At 44.9% G+C, this 24,483-nt stretch overlaps 2 protein-coding genes across 2 annotated transcripts in view; both read left to right on the forward strand.

The window, feature by feature from the left end:
* Positions 1-4,164: 4,164 nt before the first annotated feature.
* Positions 4,165-7,684, forward strand: LOC144180458 (uncharacterized). Its single transcript, XM_077708798.1, has 9 exons — positions 4,165-4,612; positions 5,457-5,581; positions 5,699-5,815; positions 5,876-5,983; positions 6,135-6,333; positions 6,404-6,436; positions 6,668-6,817; positions 6,917-7,319; positions 7,407-7,684. The coding sequence occupies exons 1-8, from the start codon at positions 4,417-4,419 to the stop codon at positions 7,018-7,020; spliced, it is 1,032 nt and encodes a 343-aa protein (XP_077564924.1). The 5' UTR covers positions 4,165-4,416; the 3' UTR covers positions 7,021-7,319; positions 7,407-7,684.
* Positions 7,685-23,462: 15,778 nt separating this feature from the next.
* Positions 23,463-24,483, forward strand: part of LOC144179144 (fasciclin-2-like) — a 521,903-nt gene continuing 520,882 nt past the window's right edge. Inside the window, exon 1 of the mRNA XM_077707381.1 lies at positions 23,463-23,495. Within this exon, the coding sequence (XP_077563507.1) occupies positions 23,478-23,495 (18 nt within the window). The 5' untranslated portion in view covers positions 23,463-23,477. The remainder of the gene's footprint in view (positions 23,496-24,483) is intronic.

Here is a 24,483-nt window from a genome sequence, read left to right on the forward strand (position 1 = left end):
TATAAAGGCAAACTAGTTAGTGGGTACATACAAAGTATGTACCAGCTGGCTCAGCAACAAGTTTTGTTATACAAAGGCATTTGCAACCAAGAACACAAAGCAAAACAGAATCCAAAAAGTGCAGTTACAGTGCAACAATAACAATATAACTGGTTACACAACAACTAATAGCTGAATTTCAAAGTAATTTTACAGCATAAAAGAAACACACATATCCCTTGAAGAAACTGACATCACGACAGTGTTGAAAGCTCCATTGTAATGATACTACGGCGCGCCTCATCACCTGCGTTGTGTCGGCGTGTTAAACCCTACAATCAATCAATCCAGAATAATGATGCCACATGCCTTTTTTAATGTGCCTTCAAGAACCTACACTTCTATTATAGGCCCGTAGAGACATCCTATGACCATGTATACTTGTTTGGCAGGTCACTAAAATACATTTTGCCTGCAAATGAAAAATATGCACAGGGGCGAATGTACTTATCTATAATGTACAAGTTCTTCTCTCTCCTTTTCCGTGCAAGTTGGATGTGTTTACATAGCATGACAGCTTCCGTGGAGTAGACGCTCGACAAAATTAAAAACTTTCGTATGCCAGATGGTTCTCTGTAGGACAAAAGCTTCTCTACTTTCGCGTGCGTGCCATCTTTCAGAAGTACAGCTGTACAGTCAACTCGTAAGTGCCGGCTGTATCTTTCGGAGCATATGATAATACGGCCAACCTTCAGTCTTTCATATTCCAAAAGCTCATCTCCTTGCTGTCGCGGCACCGAAAAGTCTGAGCTCTCTCCAACAGCCCCAGGCTTTCCGAGAGGAATCATTTCCTCTTGGTCATGGTTGACCGTTTCTTCGATTCCGATGAGTGCTAGTGCATGCTCACTTGCAACAGCTCGTAAAGAGACAAAGCTGCTGTGCAGCAGGAGACGTGTGGCTATCTGAAGTGCCACGCCGTTTGATGATGTTACGAGCTTGAGTAACCTACCCATGTTTGATTCGAATGAAAAACATGAGTGGGCCCAAAGTGGCCCAAAAAGGTGAGCTGACTTCGCTAAGTGCAAAAGCTGATGCACATTGTAGGTCATGTGGTTTTCTTCATAGAGAAACTGCAGACGTACAACAAATTGTGCAAGGAGCTTGCTGCTCTGCTCGACATCGCTGTCAGTGATGGAATCCTTCAGAAGAAGGTACACTCCAGCAACGAGAAGACCCCAATGCTCCACATACTCATCCTCCAGTATACCACTAATGCACGGTACATTGTAATGAAGCAGCCAATGCTGCCATTCAGAAGCCTTCCAGTTACCCCTTGCATGAAGGGATCTAGGCTGCCTGTTCACACACTGTGGCATCCTGATGGAACACAGCCTCTCATTTAAAAGTGCCAGTAAAGAGGTTCGTGTACCTTCGTAGAATTCTCCAGCCTCTGTCAACCACACATCAGTTATCTGTCGGGTCACTCCAAGCAGAACGCAGTGCATATAATCTGGGCACCATGCCCAGATAGCACTGAATCCCGGCAGATTAATAAATGGTGACACTGCCTTCACACCACGCACAGAAGCCAAGGAGTCATCCTGGCATACAGATCTCACGTCGGATATGGTCTCTTCATCCGTCCTGTCCGCAAATGGCGTGCTGACACAGTATTTTACAACATCTGAGAAAGGGAATGTGAGAGAAAAAAAAAAGAAACGAGTATTTTTTTACTGCAATTATTTGCACCATGAGCAAATTCTGAGCTGGAGATAACAAAGCCTTACAAAAAATTTAGAATAACGGTGTAACAAGCCTGCATTTTATGTTTCAAAGCCATTAAATGGCAATGCATGGTTTCTAACCACACGAGAAATAGTGGCCAAAGGTTTCTGGTTACTTGACCTGATGCCCAATACACACATTCACTATGTGGTAGTAGGAATTATTTAAAAATACTGCAAGGGAAAAGGCAACTAAAAAAAGGGCGGGTACATAAGCCCCTGAATAAACAAGTAGTACAGCTGGATGCCACACTCAGTCTGTTAGTGCTTCAAAGAATTCTTGGGGGAGTTTATGTAGTGAAGGGCTACGGATAAATTTTGACCAAATGGAAATTTTCAATCCGTGCTGCAATGTCAACATGCAGGTTTTGCAGCTTTTTTACCATCATCTAAAAAGCGGCGGCCGCCGCCAAGACCGCACCTGTGACCTTGGGCTCACAATGTCTTAGCCACAAAGCTCTTACTGCTTGAAGGCCTACTTACCATCTACTTTGGTGCCTGGATGGTAGCACCAGCTGCACCCATAGTAGCTATTGTACTGCATCATCTGCTGCATGGCAGCTTTTGCGGGTGCATCTGCACAACAGCAGACACAAAACACCTGCAAAATAAATTTATCTGGTAATGTGTATACATATCACAGTAAAATTTGACTCCAGTTCAACAAAATGTTAAATTACTAGAACGTAAAATAGAAAAGCTGTTACCTTAGAGTGGACTGTGCCATCTGCAGATTCCCAAGTGATGCCCCTTTCATTGAGTTCTTCCAGCTGGGTTACAAAAGCTTACAGCAGCAGCATCATGTTGGGGTGCTCGTTGCCATACCACAGTAAAGGTGTCATCACATTCATCGAACGAAGAATAGGTGGAAGCTCATTCAATGTCAACTGAACAGGCCAAATGCTATACTTAGCAGATTTAAAAACTGGGCTACCATCGGAATTCACAGTGAACGTGAGATCGTCTCTTGCCATGTTGTTCTGCTTACGCATGTTGCTGTAGTGCTTGCCATCCGTGATGTCATTCATGTCTGAAGGGTCAGCATTGGCCGCAACTCTTTTTAAGGTTGACAGGACTGCAGAACTTGCGGCTTTGCTCGACAGGACAGAAATAATCTTTTTTTCGAGAGGCAAGCTCACAAAGAAGCTCCCCGTCCGCACAAGGTAGCACCCTTTGTAGGATTTGCGGCACACATCACACTCTACTTCTAGCTGTTTGCGCTCCTGTAGGCTTCCTGTTGTCACTGCTAGAAGCGTCTTGCAGTCCAAACAGTACAAATGGAATTTTATGTCCGCCAGGTCCACGCCGCAGAGTTTCTTGAACAGAAACTTGCTCTCTGGAAACACCTTTTTTCCTAAAAGGTTGTTAAAAAGCTTCTGCAGGGCTTCAATAGCACTCCACGAGAGCCCATACTTTAGTGCGAAATCTCGAAGCATCATGTATGCATCCCCGCGCGTAAGCTCTGCCGAGTCTGCGAAAGGCAGGCCGAATTCGGCAGTATCGAAAAAACTGCTCGGTTGAGGGCTTGGTTCCGCGGGCTCCGGGTGCGGTGCACTGGGCTCAAAACAGCCCTCGTCAAAAGCCCCTTCGATCTCGTCAGCGTCGAAATTGTCAACGTCAAAATCATCAATGTCGAACGCGTCAACGTCGAACGCGTCGTCTTCGCACTCGTCGACCTCATACTTGTCAACTTTGTCATCAAGCTCCTCTTCATCGTCGCTGAAGACGCTGGAGAGCAATAATCCATGTTGGTCACCGTTATCGGCACTCCTGAGGTGCTGCTGTGCATTTGACGAAGTCGACGAACTGGCTTGTGATGGTACGGCAACACGTTGCCTAGAAGCTGACGAAGTATTCCCGTTTTTCAGCGTCCATTTTGTTGCTTTCGGAACAGATGCACTTGACCCGGGATCCAAATACGTTTTCCGCCTCTTCGCTGGAGCCATCGCATGCCCCAACTTCTGCGCTCGCAGCTCACGCGAAGAGATGTCAAACAAAGAAGTTTTGTTCCTCGCGTGCGAAGAGTTCGAACGTTCGAACAAGCCGACGCCGCATGTATACACAATGCTTGCCGTGTCAGTCAAAAAGAGAAGAAAGTTTGGGCTTGGTATTGTTTGACTGCGCCGCATTTCGGGGATTACGCCAAATTCGCTCTTCAGCTGTATAAGGCAATCGGTACGCTAATGCGCGCGTTGTTGCGGGCAGTCATGAAAGCCTTGCGTTTAACCGGTGGTAAAAAAAAAAGCGAATGATAAGGTGTATTGTTTTGCGAGCTGAAATGCTGAAAACTTTTCTTTCCTCCATGGCTGAAGCTATGCGAAGCCAGGAGGAGCCACATGAAGAATTCCGCGTATAAACACAGCCGCGCTATTTCTTTTTCTGCGGAGCTAATGTTGGGCACTCAATATGTGGTCTTGGGTCATAAAAAAAGCATTTGACACACTATGTTTTTTATAAATCAAAATTATTTAATTTATGTTGCACACAAACGGTGCTTAATGGGCAAGCACAAATTTTTGGCCGCAACGGACTACATTTTGGCGCGCCTTTACGTTGCACACTCTGGTAGAACGTGTTCCCGGGCCAGGTGCTATCCGTCTCTTCGCCTCTGCTTTGCCCAAGAGAGTGCGCGTGAGCTTTTGATGTTGCAACCATGTTCGCTCTTGTGAGATTTGTGGAGGATTTCGCGGACAACACGCTGCAGGTGATTCTTGTTGATGATATAGAAGACTTTCACCCGAAAAACGACACAGATTTTGACAGTAAGGCCACTTATTCGGCCTACTGGAACGACAAAAAGAATGACACCAACAGCGGCTACTTCATTGTACAGATACTGAGGCTAGCCGGTAAGTTACGTTTGTTTTATCAGTTCAATTAGTTTTTCCTAGCACTTCATTCATGCATTGCAAAGCGCATTGGCGTCATTGTTTCTGGACTTCGTGAACTTGCCCGGAAATGTGGACGCTGCTAGACATAGCCTCTTTGTTACGCCAAACACGGATTTCTCCCGCAGAAATAGCTGCAAGTCGGAAATCACGTCGCGTGCATAAATGCAGTTGCACGCATTTTCAGCGGAGGATTATGGGGAGCTTGGGTACAGAAGCACGTTTCAGGTCGCTCTTGCATAGATAGCGTCAGCTGCCCTTAATTTTCTCAATTTGCTTTCTCAGTTCAATCAATCGGTGATCGTTTACGTTATTTTCATATCTATTCAGGGACCGAATTCTGTAAGTTATGGCGGCCGCCTCGTTGAAATGACGCAGTGATGACGTGAAAAGTTTTCTTTGTTCGTTAGTCCTGCGTTAATCCTGAAAGAACCAAATTGAAAACGTGGGCCGCGACTCGCTTTTCTCCGCAAGCGAAGCTCCGCTCCGCTATTTGTTTTGGCTGTCGTCTTCCCTCAAGACTCCCCAACAAAGAAAAGACGTTTCTCACGCTAGCAAAACGTAATTTCAATGTGGTGGCCGCCGTTTTACGGAATTCGGCCTCAGGTTATGTGTATAACATGATTAAGCGGCATTTGAAATCAGAATGCGGCATGTCTACATTATATAAATCATTAATTTCTTAGCCGATCTTTTGCAGGATGCGTGGAAATCTCACTTTTGCAGTTTTAAATGAGTAATTGCAGCGGCTTTCTTAGTTTTGTTGATGTCGCCTTTTAAAGCATTCCTTAAAACCGTGTTGCAGAGACAGTTGAAGAAATGGACGAAAAGAGGCTGAAAAAGCGAATAATCCTCCCACCCATTCATCGGATGGAAGTTTTGGATGAAGAAGAAGCCAGCCTCCACAACCACAAAAGAATCCTGACCCAGGTTGGCCGTTTTCATTTTCATGTGTCTATTTTGTTCTTGCTGTCTTGTATGTTGCTGGACAATGTGAGGCTGCGCAATTGCTCTGTCACCTTTGTTTCAACAGCTGTTTTTTTATAGGAATCAAAGAAAAAGAGGAAAAACCAGGCTGTTGCGAAGAAGTTGCAGTGCCAGGCCATCATGAAACAGCACATGAGTCACGCCGTTGCCACGCTCCAGCAGTCAAAGACTGCGCAGGTATCTTTACCATTATCTTCGTAATAGAAGTAAACCTAACAAGCACTGTGAACTTCCTAGGCTGAGCATCCACTGCATGGCTGCACAAGTGGTGGCAGAGGAGAAGGCGGCGAGCGGGACCAGAGTAGAGCCGTGCCATACCGGAGCCATGCCAACTTTGGCAAGAAGGTGCTGTGATGTCAGGTTGGGTATTATACTCATGTTTGTGAAAGACTGATTGGTGAAATTATGCCTGGGGCATTTGTGGCCCATGGTGTTAATATATTGCTCATTTGCACATTTCCCCTAGTCGTAAAAGTCACACAATTTGTATTTGCAGGTGAAACGGAAGAGGACATTCATTGTGGAGTCCGACTCCGATGCCGACAACAGCACAGAGTCAGCTAGTGCACTGAGACGAGCGGAACAAGAGGCCCAGTTTTGGCGCCAACAGTTCCGCCGCGAGCAGCGACTCAGCACAACGCTGCAGGGGCACATAGAGTTCCTCGAAAAGAAGTTGGAGCAGAAGCTCACGTCAAGTACATCGTTTAAGGCATTTCTCTTTAATATAATGCCTGTATCCCAACTAATAATTGTCTTTTTTTCCAGTCCACATGACGTTGCAGGACATGAGCCAGACTGGTAAGCATACAAGCCTACTTAGACTAGCATATGCATATAGCGCATGTATGTGATTCCGGAGCTATGGCACAGAACCAGTCTTGTACAGAACACAGGAGGTGACCAGCTTTGCTCTTGGTGTTGCTGTCACAATTGTTTTCTGGTTACTTTTCATTTGATGATTAAATCTAAAGCTTTTTGAGTCCCAAATGTGCCACACCACTGAGTACAATTTTTTTGTGTGTGGTTTAGAACGCCCGCAGCGATCCAGTCTGCTGCGAGCCAGCCCACCGCCGACCAGCCCACCGCCGACCAGCCCACCGCCGCCCAGCCCACCGCTACCAAGCCCACCGCCACCCAGCTTACTGCGAGCCAGCCCACCGCCAGCCGTGGTCTTGAAAGGTACATTACAGTAGTTTTCCCTTTTGCAAAGCACTTGCATTGAGTATTTGGCATTTTCCTAAAGTCTGCCTTGGTTGCTCTGTTCTGTCCTTGATGCAGCTCTGGTGCCACCTCCAGTTCCTGCCCCTCACGCTGCCACACCCGGAGAAGAGTTTGGGGACTTTTCCGAGACAGGCGATGGGCGTGTAAGTTGTTTTCAGTAATATTCCTCATTAGTTGATATGCATTATATATGTCGATATGCATTATATGTGTCATTTTATGTCGTGTGATTTTTTTCATTTCCACCTGTGCGGTGGCGTTCTAATTGGAAAAGATCAAGCTGCCAAAATCTTCGCCAACAAAAAGGGCACAATTATGGTGCGCGACACAGCGCAGGTCATTTGGGGCCTTGATGTCCTTGCCCAGCGAAGTGTTGGTGGCAAGGTCGCTCCCAAGAAGCGTGGGAGTGAGAGTGTGCCGTTCAGGCAGCTCACACCAGCAAAGGTTGACGTCCTCTACGGTCAGTACCTTACTTTCAAACAGAAGCATGCAGTGCCTAGTGATCTTGTTCCTAATGACAATGTTTTTGCTATTTGATATTTTTCAGCCTGCCTTGACCACTGGGCAACACTGCACAGCGAAGACGTGGCTGTACTGAAAAACTCTGTGCCACGAATACTGACAAGCAAAATTCAGGACGTGAAGAAAAAGCTGCAGCTTTGCTCGGCCACCAGAAGCGTCGCAACCCCAGCTGCTGCATCCCCGACTGCTGCAACCCCGACTGCAAGCACCGAACCCTCAAGCGCCCTTGCACAAAGTACCAAGCCAACTACGCAAAATGAGGCAGAGTGACAAGGACAAATAAAGGATCAAACAACAAGTCACTGACCTTTGTGTTTTTGTGCAGCTATAGGCTTTAATAAGCTGTGCTGTTATGTTTTATTTAGCTACAAAGATTTTATGGTAGGCTGGAAAGCCAACAATTTCTAGCTAGAAATTGCCAGATTTCAGCTGGGAAAAAAGGAATTTCTTACTAGAAATATCGAAATTCCAGCTAGAAATTCAGGTAATTCTAGCTAGAAAAATAATTTCTAGCTGGAAGTTAAGGTGGTATTTGGGGTGTTCCAGCTAGCTTTCCAACTGGTTTCCATGCTTGTTCTAACAAGAAAACGTCTATTTCTAGCTAGAAAGGAAGCTAGGAATTTCACCAATCCAGCTTCACTTTTCTAGTTGGGAACTTTTCAAGCTAGAAAAATTCCGCCTATTTTCTAGCTAGAAATATTTCTTGCTAGAAAAAAATTCTGGTTCAATAATCCAACTAGAAAAAAAATCATTTTCACCTGGGACTATGTGTAACACAGAATTTCAACAAAATGGCGTCGCCCGTTCTTGGCCACCATGCGAAATTCTTATCACTCTCCTGTCCGCAGCTTGCTTAATTCATACTACATTTCAACGCCTTGAAAGCTTTCAAGGTTCTTTTTTTTTAATTTACTGCACAGAATTGTTTCATTCAGTAGAACCTGCTGGACTAGTTGTTTTAGCGTACCATATCAAAAATTAGCTGGAGCGTACCATATCATAAGAATCAGGAGCAGCATGCGGAGCGATGCCTCAGTTTCACGATACGCGAGCGAAATGGGCTTTCTGGAAGAAATGCTGCAATCATTTTTAACTTTGTTCGTACGAACCCGTCATCATAACCGTGTCCTTGTTAACCCCGTCCCCACTTTTTTTCGTTCTCAATTTATACAGGATCGCCGGGAATATAAGGTCATATCAAATGCAGTAAAATTAGTTTAAAGTAAGCTCCCGTCCGGTCTACTTCGTGTTCGCCGTCCGTCTTTTTCGTTGCTCTTCAAATCATAGGAACTGTTTTATATAGCGTTTTAGATGTATCCGTTAATTTTTTCTTTATCTTACTCCTGAAATTTAATTTTTTTCTATTGGTTTTTTCAATTACATCAGGTTATCGAAACAGTCGCTGCGTTATTTTGGTCTGTTCATTCATTATTTTAATAACTGCGTAATGTCGCCACATACACATTCTAGTGCAAAGTACAGGGCATTACATGTACGATTGCTGCGCTTTCGCCATTTTATTTCTTCTTTCAGTTTGCTTTTGGGGGCATTTTATTTTTTATTTGTCATTTGAGGGTGGTTTATAAGATATTTAGTTTATTTCTATTATTTTTGTTCTTACTATCGTGGGGAGTTTCCTTCTGCCAATCCTCACTTACACCATTATAACGATTAAATGTCTTAACGAATTCGCCTATTATGCAAATTCGTGCAAGGAAAGGGTGCTTTTGGTGTTCTTTATATTAGTGCTTTTTGAACATTTTTTTTAGTGGGGGAGAGGAGGAAAAATGTTAATTTATTGGGAAAGACATTTTTGAGGGTGTCAGTTTGTTTTTTTTTAGTTTTTTTTTGTTTTGTGTGTGTGTGTGGCACTGTATAAATACACATTTTCGATTTCGCTAGTTCGTTTTCAAGAAGCCTCATTAAATATTTCTCACAAATTATTAATGGTCGTTCTTAAGCAGTACCCAATGCTAATCAGATGAATTCTAGTAACAATTTTTTTTCTAACAGCCAAAGTGCCTCAATGTTTTACTTTATCTCCTTAGCTTTTCAATATCTTTACAGTACATTTCGAGTTGTTCCTCTCCACTTACGTTGTGTTTCAGTATGCTGATGACAGACTACAACGGGACGCTTTTCTTACAAAAAAGGCTGTTAAGTTATTGTTAAGGAACTTTTCAGAGCAACGACATGATTTCCGAAAATTACCTTTCGACCAATGCACAAAAGAAGTATGTTTTAAGAATCACGTAAAGATAACACGAATGGATGCATCATTTCCTTGCATAATAATAACCTTCATCCGAGTTCCTGTCCACCAGTGGAGCTCATTAACACGATAAAATACCTAAGGGCATTTTTTGGAATAATTTCTGTTGGGACAGCCATTTGGCGTATATTTGCGGAAGGTATCCGCGCACTGCGTGGCTGCTATTTAAAGCCCAATCTTTTCTCCAGCTGTAAAAAAAAAACAAAAAAAACTTTATTGCATGTTGTCGAGCATTGCATGCTTCGGCTGGCATCACTGTATTCGCCTACACCCCCGCGATGGCTCAGTGACTAAGTCGTTGTGCTGTTGAGCCCAACGACTCGGGTTCGATACCGGCCGCGGTGGGTGCTTTTCAGGCGGAGGCGAAAAGCGAAAACGCCAGTGTGTCAAGTTTTCAGCGCATGTTAAAGACCCCCAGATGACTCAAATTTATCGCCCAGGTGTTTACTTTGTTTCTGTATTCGCCTTTCACAGGAGTCTCTGGTAATACTGTATTAATAGCGTCATTAACAGTACGTTAAAAAGCCCTGCTTGCACTCCTAATAGGCGCACAAGCTATGTCATAATTTTGTGCCTCCGCTTCCGTAAATTCTTCACTTCCTTCATTCGAACGGTTGTTCATGGCTATTTCTTAAATTCGGAATTTAAATTGGGCTATGCTGCTTCTCGCATCTTACGGAGTACCTCGTAGTTCAAGATGCGCCAAGGAAAGCCGATGTGTATATATTCCACAGATATTTACTCTACTTACGGATGAAATTTATGCTTCCAATTAAGAGGTCAGAAGAGTAAATATTTTGTGAATAATGACCATTCAACTGTGAACTCCTGCAAACTCGTGCAAACCCTTGGATTAGCCGGGAAATAATCCACATGAAGCGTAAAATTAAAAGGCTTCGCAAGAAGCATGTACCAATGACACCCCAGGTTAACGTACTGAAAGACAAACTACAAACAAGCTTGGCACAAGCAAGAAACACTTTTTATAGTAATACGCTGACTGAATTTCTTCAGAATAGCCCTCAAAAATTTTGGAGGTATTTAAGCGAGTCTAAGACAGGGATTAGTAAAATGAAGGTTAATGGTGTAATAATAACGGACGCTCCTACTATTGCTGAACATTTTAATGCATACTTCCAGAGCGTTTTTTCTCAAACCGATGATTATGAACTTGAGAATTCATTCGTTGACTCAGACAATGAACTATTAGTGACGCAAGAAGGCGTATTGCACATGCTATTACAACTTGATCCCAAAAAACCTCCGGGGCCTGACGGCATTCCTAATGCTTTTTTTTAACCGCTACGCTGAATACTTATCGGAATTCCTAACTGGACTTTTTAATCTTTCAATTGCTACGGGGGAAATACCGGCTGATTGGGGTATAGCACGTGTGAAACCAATTCATAAAAAAGGTGACCCTTTATCGTTTGAGAATTACCGCCCCATTTCTATTACAAGCAGTTGTTGCAAGCTTCTTGAGCACGTTATTGCTAATTACGTCTATGAATTTCTCAGTGAACACAATGCACTATCAAAGCATCAGCATGGCTTCAGAAGGGGGTTATCTACTGTTCACAGTTAGTTACAACTGTCCATGAATTTTCACGTGTGCTTGATGTTTCTGGGCAAACTGATGTACTGTTTTTAGATCTTTGTAAAGCCTTTGATAAAGTGCCACACGGGAAGTTGTTACACAAATTACAGCGTGTAGGATTATTTACAAAAATTGTTCAGTGGATTCAGGCTTATCTTCAAGATAGACGTCAGTATGTAGTGATTAATAATTTTTCATCGACTGTTCTTCGTGTGTCCTCTGGAGTCCCACAGGGAAGTGTGCTAGGGCCACTTTTGTTTTTAATTTATGTTAATGATTTAGCTTCTGTTATTCCTGAAAATGTGTCTGTGCGTTTGTTCGCGGATGATTGCGTCATTTTTAAGCAAATTTCCTCACCGTGTGATCATGTGGCTCTACAAGATGCACTTATCGCTATCGATAACTGGTGTCAGAACGGGGGCATGCAGTTAAACACTAAAAAAACTGTGCTTCTGCGCATCACCAGGAAGCTAAGTCCTAGTCAATTCCACTATACTCTAAGAGGCACTAACATAAATAATGTAGACAAATATAAGTACTTGGGGGTCACTCTCACAAGCAAATTAACTTGGTCGACCCACATAACTGACATTACCACTTCTGCATTACGTAAGCTATGGTTTCTAAAAAGAAAACTAGCATCTGCACCCTCGCGTACTAAAATTCTAGCCTATAATGCCTGTGTTCGTTCTAAGCTTGAGTATGCTTCCATTATCTGGGATCCGCATACCAAGAAAGATATTATGAATCTTGAACGTATTAACAGAAAGGCTGTAAGGTTTATTTTTGGCAAATATCGTAGGTTTGATTCCCAGACCACCTTAATGCAATTAAACGACATTTCTACTTTAGAAGCTCGGAGAAAGTTCAGTCGTCTTTCCTTTCTTTACAATTGTTTGTGTGGTATTGTTAAAATTGATCTCCCTGACTGTGTTAAACCGCTATCAGTACGACGTACTCGTCATGGTCATGAACATGCTCTAACCCCAATTTTTGCCCGATCAAATGCTTTTAAATATAGTTTTTTTCCTAGAACTGTCGATGACTGGAATTGTTTGCCGTGTGACATCTTTCATTCTAATAGGATTCTTGGGGACCTTGAGCGTCACCTTCTTTCTTAAACTTTTGTTTCTTTTGTATTGTTGTCTGTTGTTTTCTACAATTATGTTTTGATGTATCCACTCCTGCTTGGGCCAGCACATTGGCCTGCAGTATTGTGAAATAAATAAATAAATAAATAAAACTATTTTGATTTATTTTTCAACTACTGCTTTGTTTTTCGTAACTTTAGTTATCAGTGACATTGCCTTTCCCACGTTGGCGTTGTGCCATTGTCGTTCCGCTCACTGATTTGCAGTGCCTACAGTCACTCAAGCCTGTTGGTGATTTTGAAAGGCCCGAATATTGCTTCATTCAAAAATGGCAATAAAATTGTATTGTGTTATTACTATTATTATTATGACTATTATTATTCTTGTTTGATTACCTGGATATATTTCATGATTTAATCAGTTTGTTTAGCAAAAAAGTCTGTGAGTTTGTTTAGCATAACTGTCCGCTTTTTTCATCGCTGTCTCCGTGATCTACGATTTACTTCCATGCTGTCACTTCAGAATCAAAAATGATCAAATCCACCCTTTCGCCCATTTCTTTTATTTATTCGCTCTTTTCATTGTCTCGTCTCCCGTGTATGTACAGTCGCGCTCACTATGACCTACACCGCTCATTAGTATTCACAGCTTTATATGACCTTTGTCTGGCACCCGGGGTTAAAGACCAAGTGCGCATTAGGAGAACAACGTCCTAATGAATCGAGCCTTATCCTAACGTATATGCCCATAGTCATTGTTTTGACGATATAATCGTCTGAATACTAATGAGCGGTGTAGGTCATAGTGAGCGCGACTGTAAATACGTTCTTTTAGCGCTGCTGGTCCCCCAAGCAAGTCGTTTAGATCATTCCGCTTTCAGACAACTATACAAAGTCACAGTGAAGCTGTTAGCTTGTAGTTGCTCGGAAAATTTTGTGTATAAAAACAAACAAATGCAGGCAGGACCTAGCAGCTCTCGCCTAAGACGCCGAGCACACGCGTCGTGCTAATCAGGCATACAACATAGAGCTTAGCATTCGTTAAAAAAACCACAAAACGAGCGTCGGAACCACATTATAGATGACAATTGGCTCCTGAGAACAATGCTCCCCACCCCCATGTGTGCCTGGTAAAGAGTATGTTTGCAGAGTGTGTTTGAAGGCTAGGCTGGACTAGTGTCACTAAATAGAGCAGCTCTTGCCCAAGACGCCGAGCGCATTCGTCAGGCTAGGCAGGACCCAGAAATGGCCGCCAGAGAAGCCGTGCGCAAGCGACGAGCCCGCCGAGACGACGATAAACATTTCATGCTCTCCCCAATCAGCATTTGTACAACAGCTTCGCTGGCCATGCACTTTCGCAGGGCGTGGTGGCGACCATTTTTTATATTTGTATATTTATCTTTGAATAGTTGCACATGCGCTGGAATACCAATGATTACAGGGATCACACATACCTCACTTCTAGGCACTACTTGCGTGTGTATGAGTGCGTGTTCAAAGTTGAAAGTATTCAAAACGCGTCGGCTTTTTAAAAGTATTTTTGAGATGCTCTTATGAAGACTCAAAAGTCAAATGCTGCGCACGAAACAGCGCGCCCCTACACGCGCATCGAACAGCAAGAAATAAAACGGCTGTCTCCTAAATCTTAGTCGTAGTTCACTTGTATCAGATGAAGATTTTTTTTTGTTTGTTTTTCTGTGCCCAAAGCATTAATTTTTCTGCACCGTCACAAAAGTCTTATCAGGAGATTTGGGGAAGTTTGGAAGGCTCACAAAGCTCATGTGTATATCTTTTTCAGGCTGTAAGGCATACAGTACCTTCTTCACTAATTGCCTTTCGTTATGGCTGCGTGCAAGAAGGTGCATATTCGCAGCGTTCGTTGTTTATTCACATGCAAATGCAATGAAAAGGTTTGTGCTACGCTACCGCGAAACAGCTCGGACAACGTTGTCCAGGGTATTCGAAGGCGGCTTTTGTGCTCCGAATTTCTATCGTAACCATCGTTATCAAAGCGAACTGACTCTCAGCCCGAACACTTATGACACGATTACGGGGTTGAAGGCTTGATATACTCGCTAACGAACGCAATGAAAAAGCAGCGTTTTGTTGCTTTCCAACCCTTTCAGGCGTAAAGAACAAATCCTGGCCTACTCGGAATGGCGGTCTATGAATTGAAGAAAATTAATCTTACTCTCTTGTCCTGGACTGAGGACCCCGCCCACTAACCAGCTCGATTTCACTGTTAAATAGTTTCCTCCTTCTCCTCCCCCTCCTCTTGAGCCTCATATAACTCATATATGAATATTGGAAAGATATGATTGTGGTAAATGTGCCGAAATATTCCTCAGGTCTGAACAAAGATAGTGTTACTGCATTTTTACCGTACACGTGACTCGTTTTGCTCAATAAGCCTCTATATTGGTTAGAAGTTTGGTATAAAATAAGCACGCGCCTATACACACAGTAGGTTATTCAGAACTCGACCTACATTTTTGCGCCCCAAAGGGCATGTCGGCATACTTTCGTGCCATAACAACGCTAAGTGATGTGATTCAATAATTTATAGCGTTTGGCAAAGTCGTAAATAACGTTTTACCTTTCATACGATTACCGGGAATCGTTGTGCCTCCTGCCAAAGCCGACAGCCCCAATGCCTGAAATTTGTTTTGGTTTTGCATTTTCTCTGTTGTTGGTTATTAGTAGCTGGCTATTTATTCTCTTTGTTCTAAAGATTGCTGAATACAGAAGCTGACACCTAGCTCCGACTCTTCGCGCTCCGCACAGGACCGGCTTGTCAAGCAATGGAGCGGCACCTGAAATGTTTCTTCCGTAGCGGTATCAAAAATTGTACTTTAAATCACGGTTTGAGCTTTTCTAAGTGATTTTAAGTATTTGGTTATGATAAATCATTAGCTGGATAAAGCTGGGGCACCTGCAATGTTTCTTCCGTAGCGGTATCAAAAATTGTACTTTAAATCACGGTTTGAGCTTTTGTAAGTGATTTTAAGTCTTTGGTTATGATAAATCATTAGATAAAGCTGGGGCGGACAAGCATCAAAAGTCAATCGAGCGCAAGGAAACACCAGGGAGAGCGAGCCTGGGTGAAGCAGACGACAAATGGAGACGCGCTTCGCAGCGCCGCCGGTGGTCGCGCTCACCGCCAATAATGGCGTAAATTCATGTACATCATACGCGAAGAGAAACAAAAGAGAACTTAAAAAATGCAATAACCACGCGTATTTGGCTGTTCATCGTCGAATCTGGTTGTAAGTAACCCACAATGAAGGCAAGCGGCCTAAGAATGATTACGCATTAGTTAACACTTACCTGATTTTCTTCAGATTTACTCACCAGTAGGTTCCCGACAAGGGCAAAATGCAGCTTTCGACTACGACTCTACGAGGCGAGTGATGTATCAAAATGGAGGCACAGATCTGAGAGCCCTAAGTTCAGAAGTTGAGGTTCTGACACCTTTACTCCTGACGTTGAATTTTCTTCCCATGCTCCTCCTTTGTTTTATTTTTTACTTGTTTAATTGTTTTATTCATTGTTTCTAACTCCTTCTTCCCCTCTTCTTTTCTTTTTTTTTCCTTCAATTTATTCATCCCTGTATGAAGTAGCAAGCCCCGCCTTTTGTGGAGCTAACCACTTCAGTACTCATTAAAGCTCTCTCTCTCTCTCTCTCGTTTTCTCAAAGTATGCGAAACTGAGGCACTGAAGACGTGTGACAGACCAGTGCGCCTAATCACTGGTGCACCGTGATTGATATTCCTGTCTTCATCTCACGACGACAGCGATGGCAGTCGGAGAAGCCGCCAAAAAACGTTTTCCAAGCTGGAGCGCCCTCTCTACACACTCCCTGAAGCCGCCGCACGCACTGGCATGCAAGCACGGTACTAGATGGCGACACTGCTCTATCGACGGCTAGTCGCGTTTGCGGTGATACATCGACGTGTTTTCCAGCAGTCGGTAATACCGTAATACTGGAGGTTACTGGATGCACGTGGCACCAGGTAACGGCTCCAAAAAACTCTTGGCGGAGCTTTATGCGTCAAGTGCTTCCCACCGTATTGCGGTGTGCGCTCGGAAGGCGCCATACGGGCACTCTTTGCGTTCTCAGATAGGTTTTGTTTTGCTGCAAAGCTTAAGCGCTCTGCGAAAAGCTACCTTACAAAGGCGTGTTGTGCAGTGAAGCGAAAAAGACTTGCCCCCTCCTGATCCCCCTCCCTACCCCCTTAACTGTCGTGGACTCCGTTCTAGAACCATTGCGCTATGCATGCGCCAGACTTTTCCACTTTCGACCGTATATCCCATTCCAATTTTGGTCGTATTTCGGCCCAGGATACGATTCAGTATCCAAGCTGCTTTCGGTGCAAATTCCCTTCGGCACCAGCCATATAGTTGGTTGATTTCGACATTTAAAAACTGCAGCACGCTTGCTTCGTTTGTGGAGTTTTTGCACTTTAATTAAAGATTCCTTCTTTTCATATTTCTGGTTTATGTCTGGGTTTTGTTCATTGCCTGGCAAAATAACGAGTTGTGTAGTCAGCGTACCTTTTTTGTGTGCCCGTATTCGTGCCTTCTCTTGGTTCCGTCTTCTTCACGCCGTGGTCTTTGTCTGCTTCTGGTATTTCATTAGCTCCAAACGCGCTGCATTTGTAAGAACTTTAAGCTCGTTGCAGTCTTTCTACAACCACTGGAGCAAGGATGATCCTCCGCGATGGCTAAGGCGCTGTTGTGCTGCTGAGTGCGAGGACGCGGGTGCTATCCTGGCCTTGGCGGCCGTTTTTCGAATGGAGGCGGCAAACGGAAACTTCCGCCCGTCGAAATATCGGCGCACGTTTAAGATTCCCGCGTGGTTACGTTAATCCGTTGTCTTACGGCGCTTCCGGGAGCATCCCATGCATGTGAAACACCGAAATCTGAAGATAACTTTGTCAACGGTTCCGCACCCACAGCTGTTCAAGTGTGCTCGTTTTTACAGGCGTCATGGCTGTTTACGTCACCAAAAAAGACATCATAACGTTATTACGAAGGAGAAAGCATTGCGTGCACCATGAGGCGAAAAAACAGGCGCTGTGAGCAGCGGATGGCCCCTACACTACACGTGCGCACGTGGAACACGGCGTCGAAGGAAATAGTGCCGATAGGTAATATAACCAAAAAATGACAAAACGAGCGCGGTCTGTCGAAGCTCCGCGAGCCTCAGTCTGTCTGGTTTTCAAAGGTCGGCAAGCTCACTCACGAGTGCACACACACACCACCCACTCACCACTCGCGAGTGAGTGGGAAGTTAGACTCACCATCGTTTTAGGCTTGCGAGTGCGCGGTGAGCGCCGCTCACGTGAACCCTACTCACTCACTCGTGAGTGCGCTCACGAGTTAGTGTGAGCGCTATTCACTTTGAGCCCCGCTCACCACTCACCACTCACGAGTGTGAGCGCCACTCACCACTAGTGAGTGGTGAGTGGCACTCGATAGTGGTACCGGCTGACACTGATCACGGTTCATTGATATCACTGAAGCCGGGTGCAGATTTGAGGCTGCGCCCTAGGGAGAGCGGGTGTGGTGATGATGATACTACAGTATACGATGACAACTATAATAATAAATAGCGCTATTAACGGATTTACGCGCCCAGAGAGAGCCGATATAGGCAATGAACGCCCGGAAAATAGCAATTGAAAATACATTATTAATATTTTTATTGGTATTTTAATCAGCAAAGGCACGAAGTTGACAAGATGCGTGGATATATTTAAGAAAACTATGTGGCAAAGCGCGTAGCCCCTTTTTCCGTCAGTGAAACTGAGAGGAGCAGGCCAAGAATCTATGCATCAACTATCGCTCGCGCACAAGCCAAGAAAGCAGGCCTGACGACAGTCAAACAGCCCACATCCGAACTCTCATAGCTTCGGATTTATCAAATGGCACTAATTTCCATATGTTGCTTCTATTTACTCGACGTGAATTCGCATTGGAATTAACAAAGTTGGCACAGCTGTTAGTTCAATTATCGGTAGAACTGACGCGAAATAATAGTAGCACAACTGCAATTGACTCCAATATAAGTGCGAAAATACCAGCGTATCCGGGACTAAATGTAGGTTACCACCTCCAGAGAGGCCAGGGCCGCCTCCTCGCATTGCTAGCACCACGAAGCGGAGTGACGAAGCACAGACTGCGGATTATTTTGTGCAAGATTCAAAGCAAGTAAGAGCTGGACAGTGCTTGCTTTACACACATCAGGCAGTGTTAAACACAAGGAATGGCTCGCACGGCCGGTAAGTTCATTCGTCGACCATTAGGGTAGTGTGGCCGGAAATGAATTCAAGTTCGTCCGTCCTCACGCAGCCATTGTCAAGCGTCATGTTTTCTGGCATGAGTATACCCCGTAGTAAAATTCTGGGCATCTTATGATGCTCTAAGGTTACAGCGATCAGTGAGACCATTGTCAACATATTCCTAAACTTTGCACAGGGTGGAATAGCGTGCGCGTGAACTTATGCGGTTTGTCATGTTCAAGAACGAGTCCTACCAAACCCAGGAAGCAGAAACAGAAAACGCTTGCGACTGCCAATTCGAAAAAAAATATTAGTGCAAATGACAAAATGCCCTGTACTGGTAAGAGTTAAAAGGGCTCTTTATCATATGAGTTACTTCAGTTCTGTAGGTATGGAACCAATGATGTGAGAAAAAAATAACGGCGTCCTTTCTGTTTTCATCTTGAACAGGGTGTTTGAAACGTAAGCCGTTTGGCATAGAGTTCGAGAATGATTGGCTAGTGCGTATTGCCCGCAGCAAGAAAAACAAATGATTCCGTACAATCGAACAGAGCGTGATATTGATCATCCGAATTATCTGCCCTTGAAGTCTTAAGAAACGCAGCACCTTTCGCGTTTAATTTCTCTAGCTTTTGAGTAGTGATCTCTCGCTTGCACTACAGCGTTGACGCGCCGGGTGGGACACCGTCCTTCCCCGCACCCACGCTGGCTTTCGTGCAGCTGCGGGCATAGGGCGACCACCCGTCCCATGACCTCAGGACTGTCCCTCTCGGAGGGCTATCGTCCCACGTCCCGCGTATATGCCCCGCATAATTCGCGGGGACAGCCTCCAGAACTCCGAACCGGGAAGTGCCAACGTTATGTTTTGAGGAGCGCGCATTGCCAAAACTGCACAGCGACGCGTTCGACGTTCGATTGGTCATTATCGTAAGCAGACACGCTTACAAGTTTAGGAGAAAGGTTACCGGGGTCACACCGGTAGCCGCACCACTTACGGCGCACCCCCCCCCCCCCCCTCCCTTCCCCTCTTCGGTGCTGGCGCGCGCTCGCGGGCGCAGAGCATTGCGGCCGCCGGGGTGCAGCATTTCATTGCTGGTGCTGCCTGAGCAGACATAGGCTATGTGCATGTTCAACTTGTATGAGTTACTCCAGTTTCCCATCACGTAGTAGACAGAATATTGCGAACGAAAATATCTCAGCGAAGGTAAAAGAAGAAATTCTTCGAGTTAATTTTTCATCGTGCTGTGTCAATTACCACCCCCAGCCCTTTTCAGCGTCAGCATGTATCAAATTTCGCTAGTAGGAAGGTGGTCACCCTAGCCGTACCGCAGTAAACTGCAGTCTGTTAGCAGCGATCAATGGTTTCGATGCCCAGTTGATGACGGTGTGCTCCGCCAGCCCTTCTGTGCGTCCGTACATCCCCAAAGGCTATACCTACCGCTTTCAGATTGTTCTTGTCGCGGATATCTCGTTTTCCGGCTTTTGTATTTGATTCCAAAAGCGCATTTTCTCACTTCAGTTTGTGAAGAATGCTGCGCACGTGGGCCCTAACTGGCCTATTTTAGGTCAGGCTGGCTAATTGGGCTAGTTGGTATGAGACACAAAAATCCTGTATAGACACACAGACCCGGATAATAAGAGAATTGTTAGAGAATCGTTCTCTACCGGAAAATGGGGAGCGACTATATTCGAAACGTCAATAGTCCTGCACGAGAAAGAATACGGTTCTTTCAGGCCTGCCGTTGTAATAAAATGTGTCGAGTGGCAAGAAGGATGCGTTGTCAATTGTGGTGGGGTTCGGTAATGTTAGTATGTCATTGGCTGGTGAGAACATCTGGTGGGCAGAAAGACGACCCATTGGGTTTATATATAATAAAATGCCCCCCCCCCCCCTAAAAAAAAAAAAAAACGCGTTGAAAGACGGCACTTGTCCGGTTCACACTTCTTTTCTTTGCGTCCCCGATATTTAGCGCTGTTCCCAGCCCCCCTCCCCTCTAGCCCACCCCTTCAAATCTGCCACTGACTGATGGACACACTCTACACTTTTGTAAAAATGGAAGGTGACTGCTCAGCAAAATATCCAAGAAGGATGGTTAATGCAAACAAAGTCAAGAGGATCAAGGAACGACCCCTAACAAATGTTTACTAGAGAAGTCGCTCGAAAAAGTAAAAAATGAAGCAAGCTCACACTAACGCGTAAAACTTGAAAGTAGCGAAGCTGTGCGCAACCTTCACGACAATGACGATGGTTTAAGTTCACGATTACAGCCAATTTGCTTCTTTTTCGCTGCCGCTACAGCCTTTAATCCATCATTGTTGCCATAAGTGTTAGCTTCTTTCATTTTTTTGGATATAATAATCATTGGACATCAGCTTGGAGGGGCTTACGCTATGACGTACCTTTCTCGTTCGGAGCAAGTGTTTCCATGATTACAGCAAACGCCAGAGATTTTTTTGTTTTGTTTTGTTTTGACGATCTTTGCCAACCGCCTAAAGTGAGTGTGCTTGGCTTGACAAACGTGCGCAGGGGACGCTGGGCGGTCGTCGCGAGGCACGCACACACGAGCGCTAAACGTTTTCTTGGTTTTGTTAACTACCGGGCGGTCGCCGCGAAGCCCGTGCTCACGCGCGCGCGCTCGGCAATTTTTTGGTATTTTTAACTGCGGACACGAAAAATTACGATTTACTAAACAGCTTCGCTGTTAAAAATTCTCAAAAATCATTACGCGTAAAATGCCCATAATAAGAACACAGGTACACTCTTTAAAAAAATTGTTATAAATAAATAAAACGAGATTGACGAACCATCCTTAATACATACGGGATAAATCGTTTCCAAGAGATTTAGTCCATTTGTGATTATGTGTAATAACAACGATAATAGGGACCTCGACAAACGTGTAAGTGATTTCACCTGTTCCCTTTGTTTTTTTTGTTTTTTTTTTTTTTTTTCAAATAATCATTGGCACAACAACATCTCTTTTTTACCGAAATCGGTCCGCATTGAGACGTCCGGGTGCCTAATCGTCCAGTTGGTGATATAACCTCGCACCAAAAGTACATGCAAAAATAACCCAATAAAAACGTGCTGTCCGTCCTTACATTCTGTAGGGTTTAGATTGTGTTATAACTGATCGATTGCTTTATTAAACGATTCGTTACCACAATTTATATTATAGAAATTGGTGGCAGTCATTCTATTTTTTTTAGTGAAGCTGCATATTGCTCGTTAGTATGCATTTCTTCTTGTAGTGGTTTGTCAGCAGGATTTTCCGGCAGAATACGCTTTGAGGCAAATTGAAATCTCGACACATGGGCGTTCTAGTTTTTAGGGGCGAAGCAATTTAGCGGCTCGGGCTGTCGGCGTCTCATGTGGTCACGGTACTGAAACAGCGGGACACTCGTTTTCCAACACCTCGCGCTAGAACGTTTCATCTCCGTGGGCAAAAACGCGTACTAAAAGACCACACGGGGACACATTTTCGAAGGCCTCGCGCGCTTCGTGTTTCAAAGACACGAGACGTTTGCAGCAACGCTGTATACCTTTACGCCCAAACGGTTTCATCTCCGCGGGCCAAAACCGCCAAGGCGGCAAGGCCTAAGACGCCGAGCGCTCAGCGCCGAAACCGCAATAGACACTTCATCATAACTTCGAAACTGCATCACACATCGAAACCGCATCATCGATACCGCATATACACTTATACACTACATGCTTCGCCCGCCCGTTTTTTGCCACCATGAGAAAACGGCCGCAGCTGCCGGGATCAAATCGGCGTCCTTGGGATCAGCAGCGCTACGCCTTAGCCACCGAGCTACTAAGTATTGCGGGTTAACCAGTAAACATAATTTTAGTACTGTTCAATTACAATTATTAGTCAGCCACAGAAGCTGTTTAGCGCTGCGTCTCTATCGGTAAGCATCGTGCACGACGGCTTTCATCGGCATGCAGCGATGCCGTTTCTTTTCTTTTTTTTTTTTTTGCTCCGTCCCCTCCATCACTGCATTCGAGGTTTTCCCAAACATGGACGAAAAGCAATCCATTTGTTCTTCGTCTCGAGGACAAGATGGTTGCTGTGGTCGGCAATTGTAATGACTTCCAAAGCTTCCACTGCTTTTAAGATGCAAGCGCTCACGACCTGCCTGCGACAACGCCGACGATACCATGACGTGGTGAAGTTGCGTTTTCTGCCCGACGCCGACGCCGGTGCTAATGCGCCACCCGCCACGCGAAGTCGCTTCGTCACGTCTGTCCAGAAGCCAGTTGCCTTCGCTCGCAGACGATGCTTCAGCTGCCGCTCCTCTGGGAAGCTCGGAGTACCCTCGTTCTCGTGCTTGGATTTCGGGCCGTTTTGCGTAGTTGCCTGCGTGAAAACCACGGAAATGTCGTGTTAATTGTCAGGGGTACCATCCTCGATAAGTGTGCGAGTTGTGCAGGTATGTGTAGCAGTGACAGAGACGTGGTTCAGGCCGTTCCCTGTGGACTAAACGACTACTGATATCCTTCGGTGGCGCTCCGCAGTTTCGGTCTGTATTCGCGGCACTCTGAAATGCGGCGGAAAGAATTTTCCTGCTGTTTGGAGGTTTCATAAAGTGACAACTGGTTAGCTTTACCATATTTAAGAGAGATGTTGGTGGGCAAGTTGGCCACAGCAAAAATTTTCCGTGTCGGATGCTGCTGTGCACGTAATGTCTGTTTTTGTGTCAGTCACAGGGGCGATGAGGGAGACTGCAAGTGAGAAGCAAGTTAGCGGACATGTTCAAGCGCTTGTGCGTTGACCAATGAAGATGATGATGCAAGGAGTTTTCTGCGGAAGTTGTGTGCCACCGGTTGGCTCGAAAGATGGATCGGCATGGAAGCAAGAATTCCGGTAAGTTTACTGTTTATACGGTCATTTTTTCTTCAATCGAATTCGAAACAGTGTATAATCCTTTCATGGGAAGTTAATAATAGCTCTGCCAAACGGTTAGGGAAGTGGCAAAAATTTCTTGCTGCACTTCGTGCACCTTGTTTCGTTTTACGTACCGTGACTGCGTTTGTTATTTACCCTAACATATATCAACAAATAGCAGTGCCAGCACTTCGCAAGTTTTTTGTAGCGGTAGTAGAGCCCTCTACTTTTTTTTTTGCAATTTGAAAACAGGTTACTCCAGTCGAAAATGGCTCCTAGAAACTCTCGTCGGAATTTCTACGTATGCAGATACTATATGAAACATATATACCGCGTGAACCGCTTGCGATAACACTGGTAATGCCATGACATGGCGAAGTTGGGCTTCGAGTGCAATGCTATTGCACTCGAGGCGAAGTGCTTCCTGAGCGGCTGATGTCCATCGTTCGGAGGTTGCTCCTTTCTTAGCAGCGCCGCTTCGCGAACGCAAGCGCTCCAGCACGAGGGCTCTTTCTTGGATCACTTAATCCGGAAATTTTGCTGTCTGTCTGTCTGTCTGTCTGTCTGTCTGTCTGTCTGTCTGTCTGTCCGTCCGTCCGTCCGTCCGTCCGTCCGTCCGTCCGTCCGTCCGTCCGTCTGTCTGTCTGTCCGTCCGTCTGTCTGTCTGTCTGTCTGTCTGTCTGTCTGTCTGTCTGTCTGCGGCCGCTTTCCTGATGAGGCGAAAATCAAAAATGCCCGTGTGTACGAGATTTTGGCGGACGTTAAAGTTCCCCAGGTAGTAAAAATTAATCCGGCGCCCTCCACTACGGCGCGCCTCATCGCCCGCGTTGCGTCGGCGCGTTAAACCTTAAAATGAATAAAAAAATCAACTTTAGAAGAACACTTTTTTTTTCGAAACCCGCTACTAACCCACGCAAATGAAACAGCTAAAATTGGAATGTGTGAAAGCAGCGAACATTTGAAAGAT

The sequence above is a fragment of the Haemaphysalis longicornis genome, unplaced genomic scaffold (assembly GCF_048455015.1).
Source record: "Haemaphysalis longicornis isolate Haplotype H1 unplaced genomic scaffold, Haemaphysalis longicornis Haplotype H1 scaffold_4, whole genome shotgun sequence".
In the NCBI taxonomy this organism is placed as follows: domain Eukaryota; kingdom Metazoa; phylum Arthropoda; class Arachnida; order Ixodida; family Ixodidae; genus Haemaphysalis; species Haemaphysalis longicornis.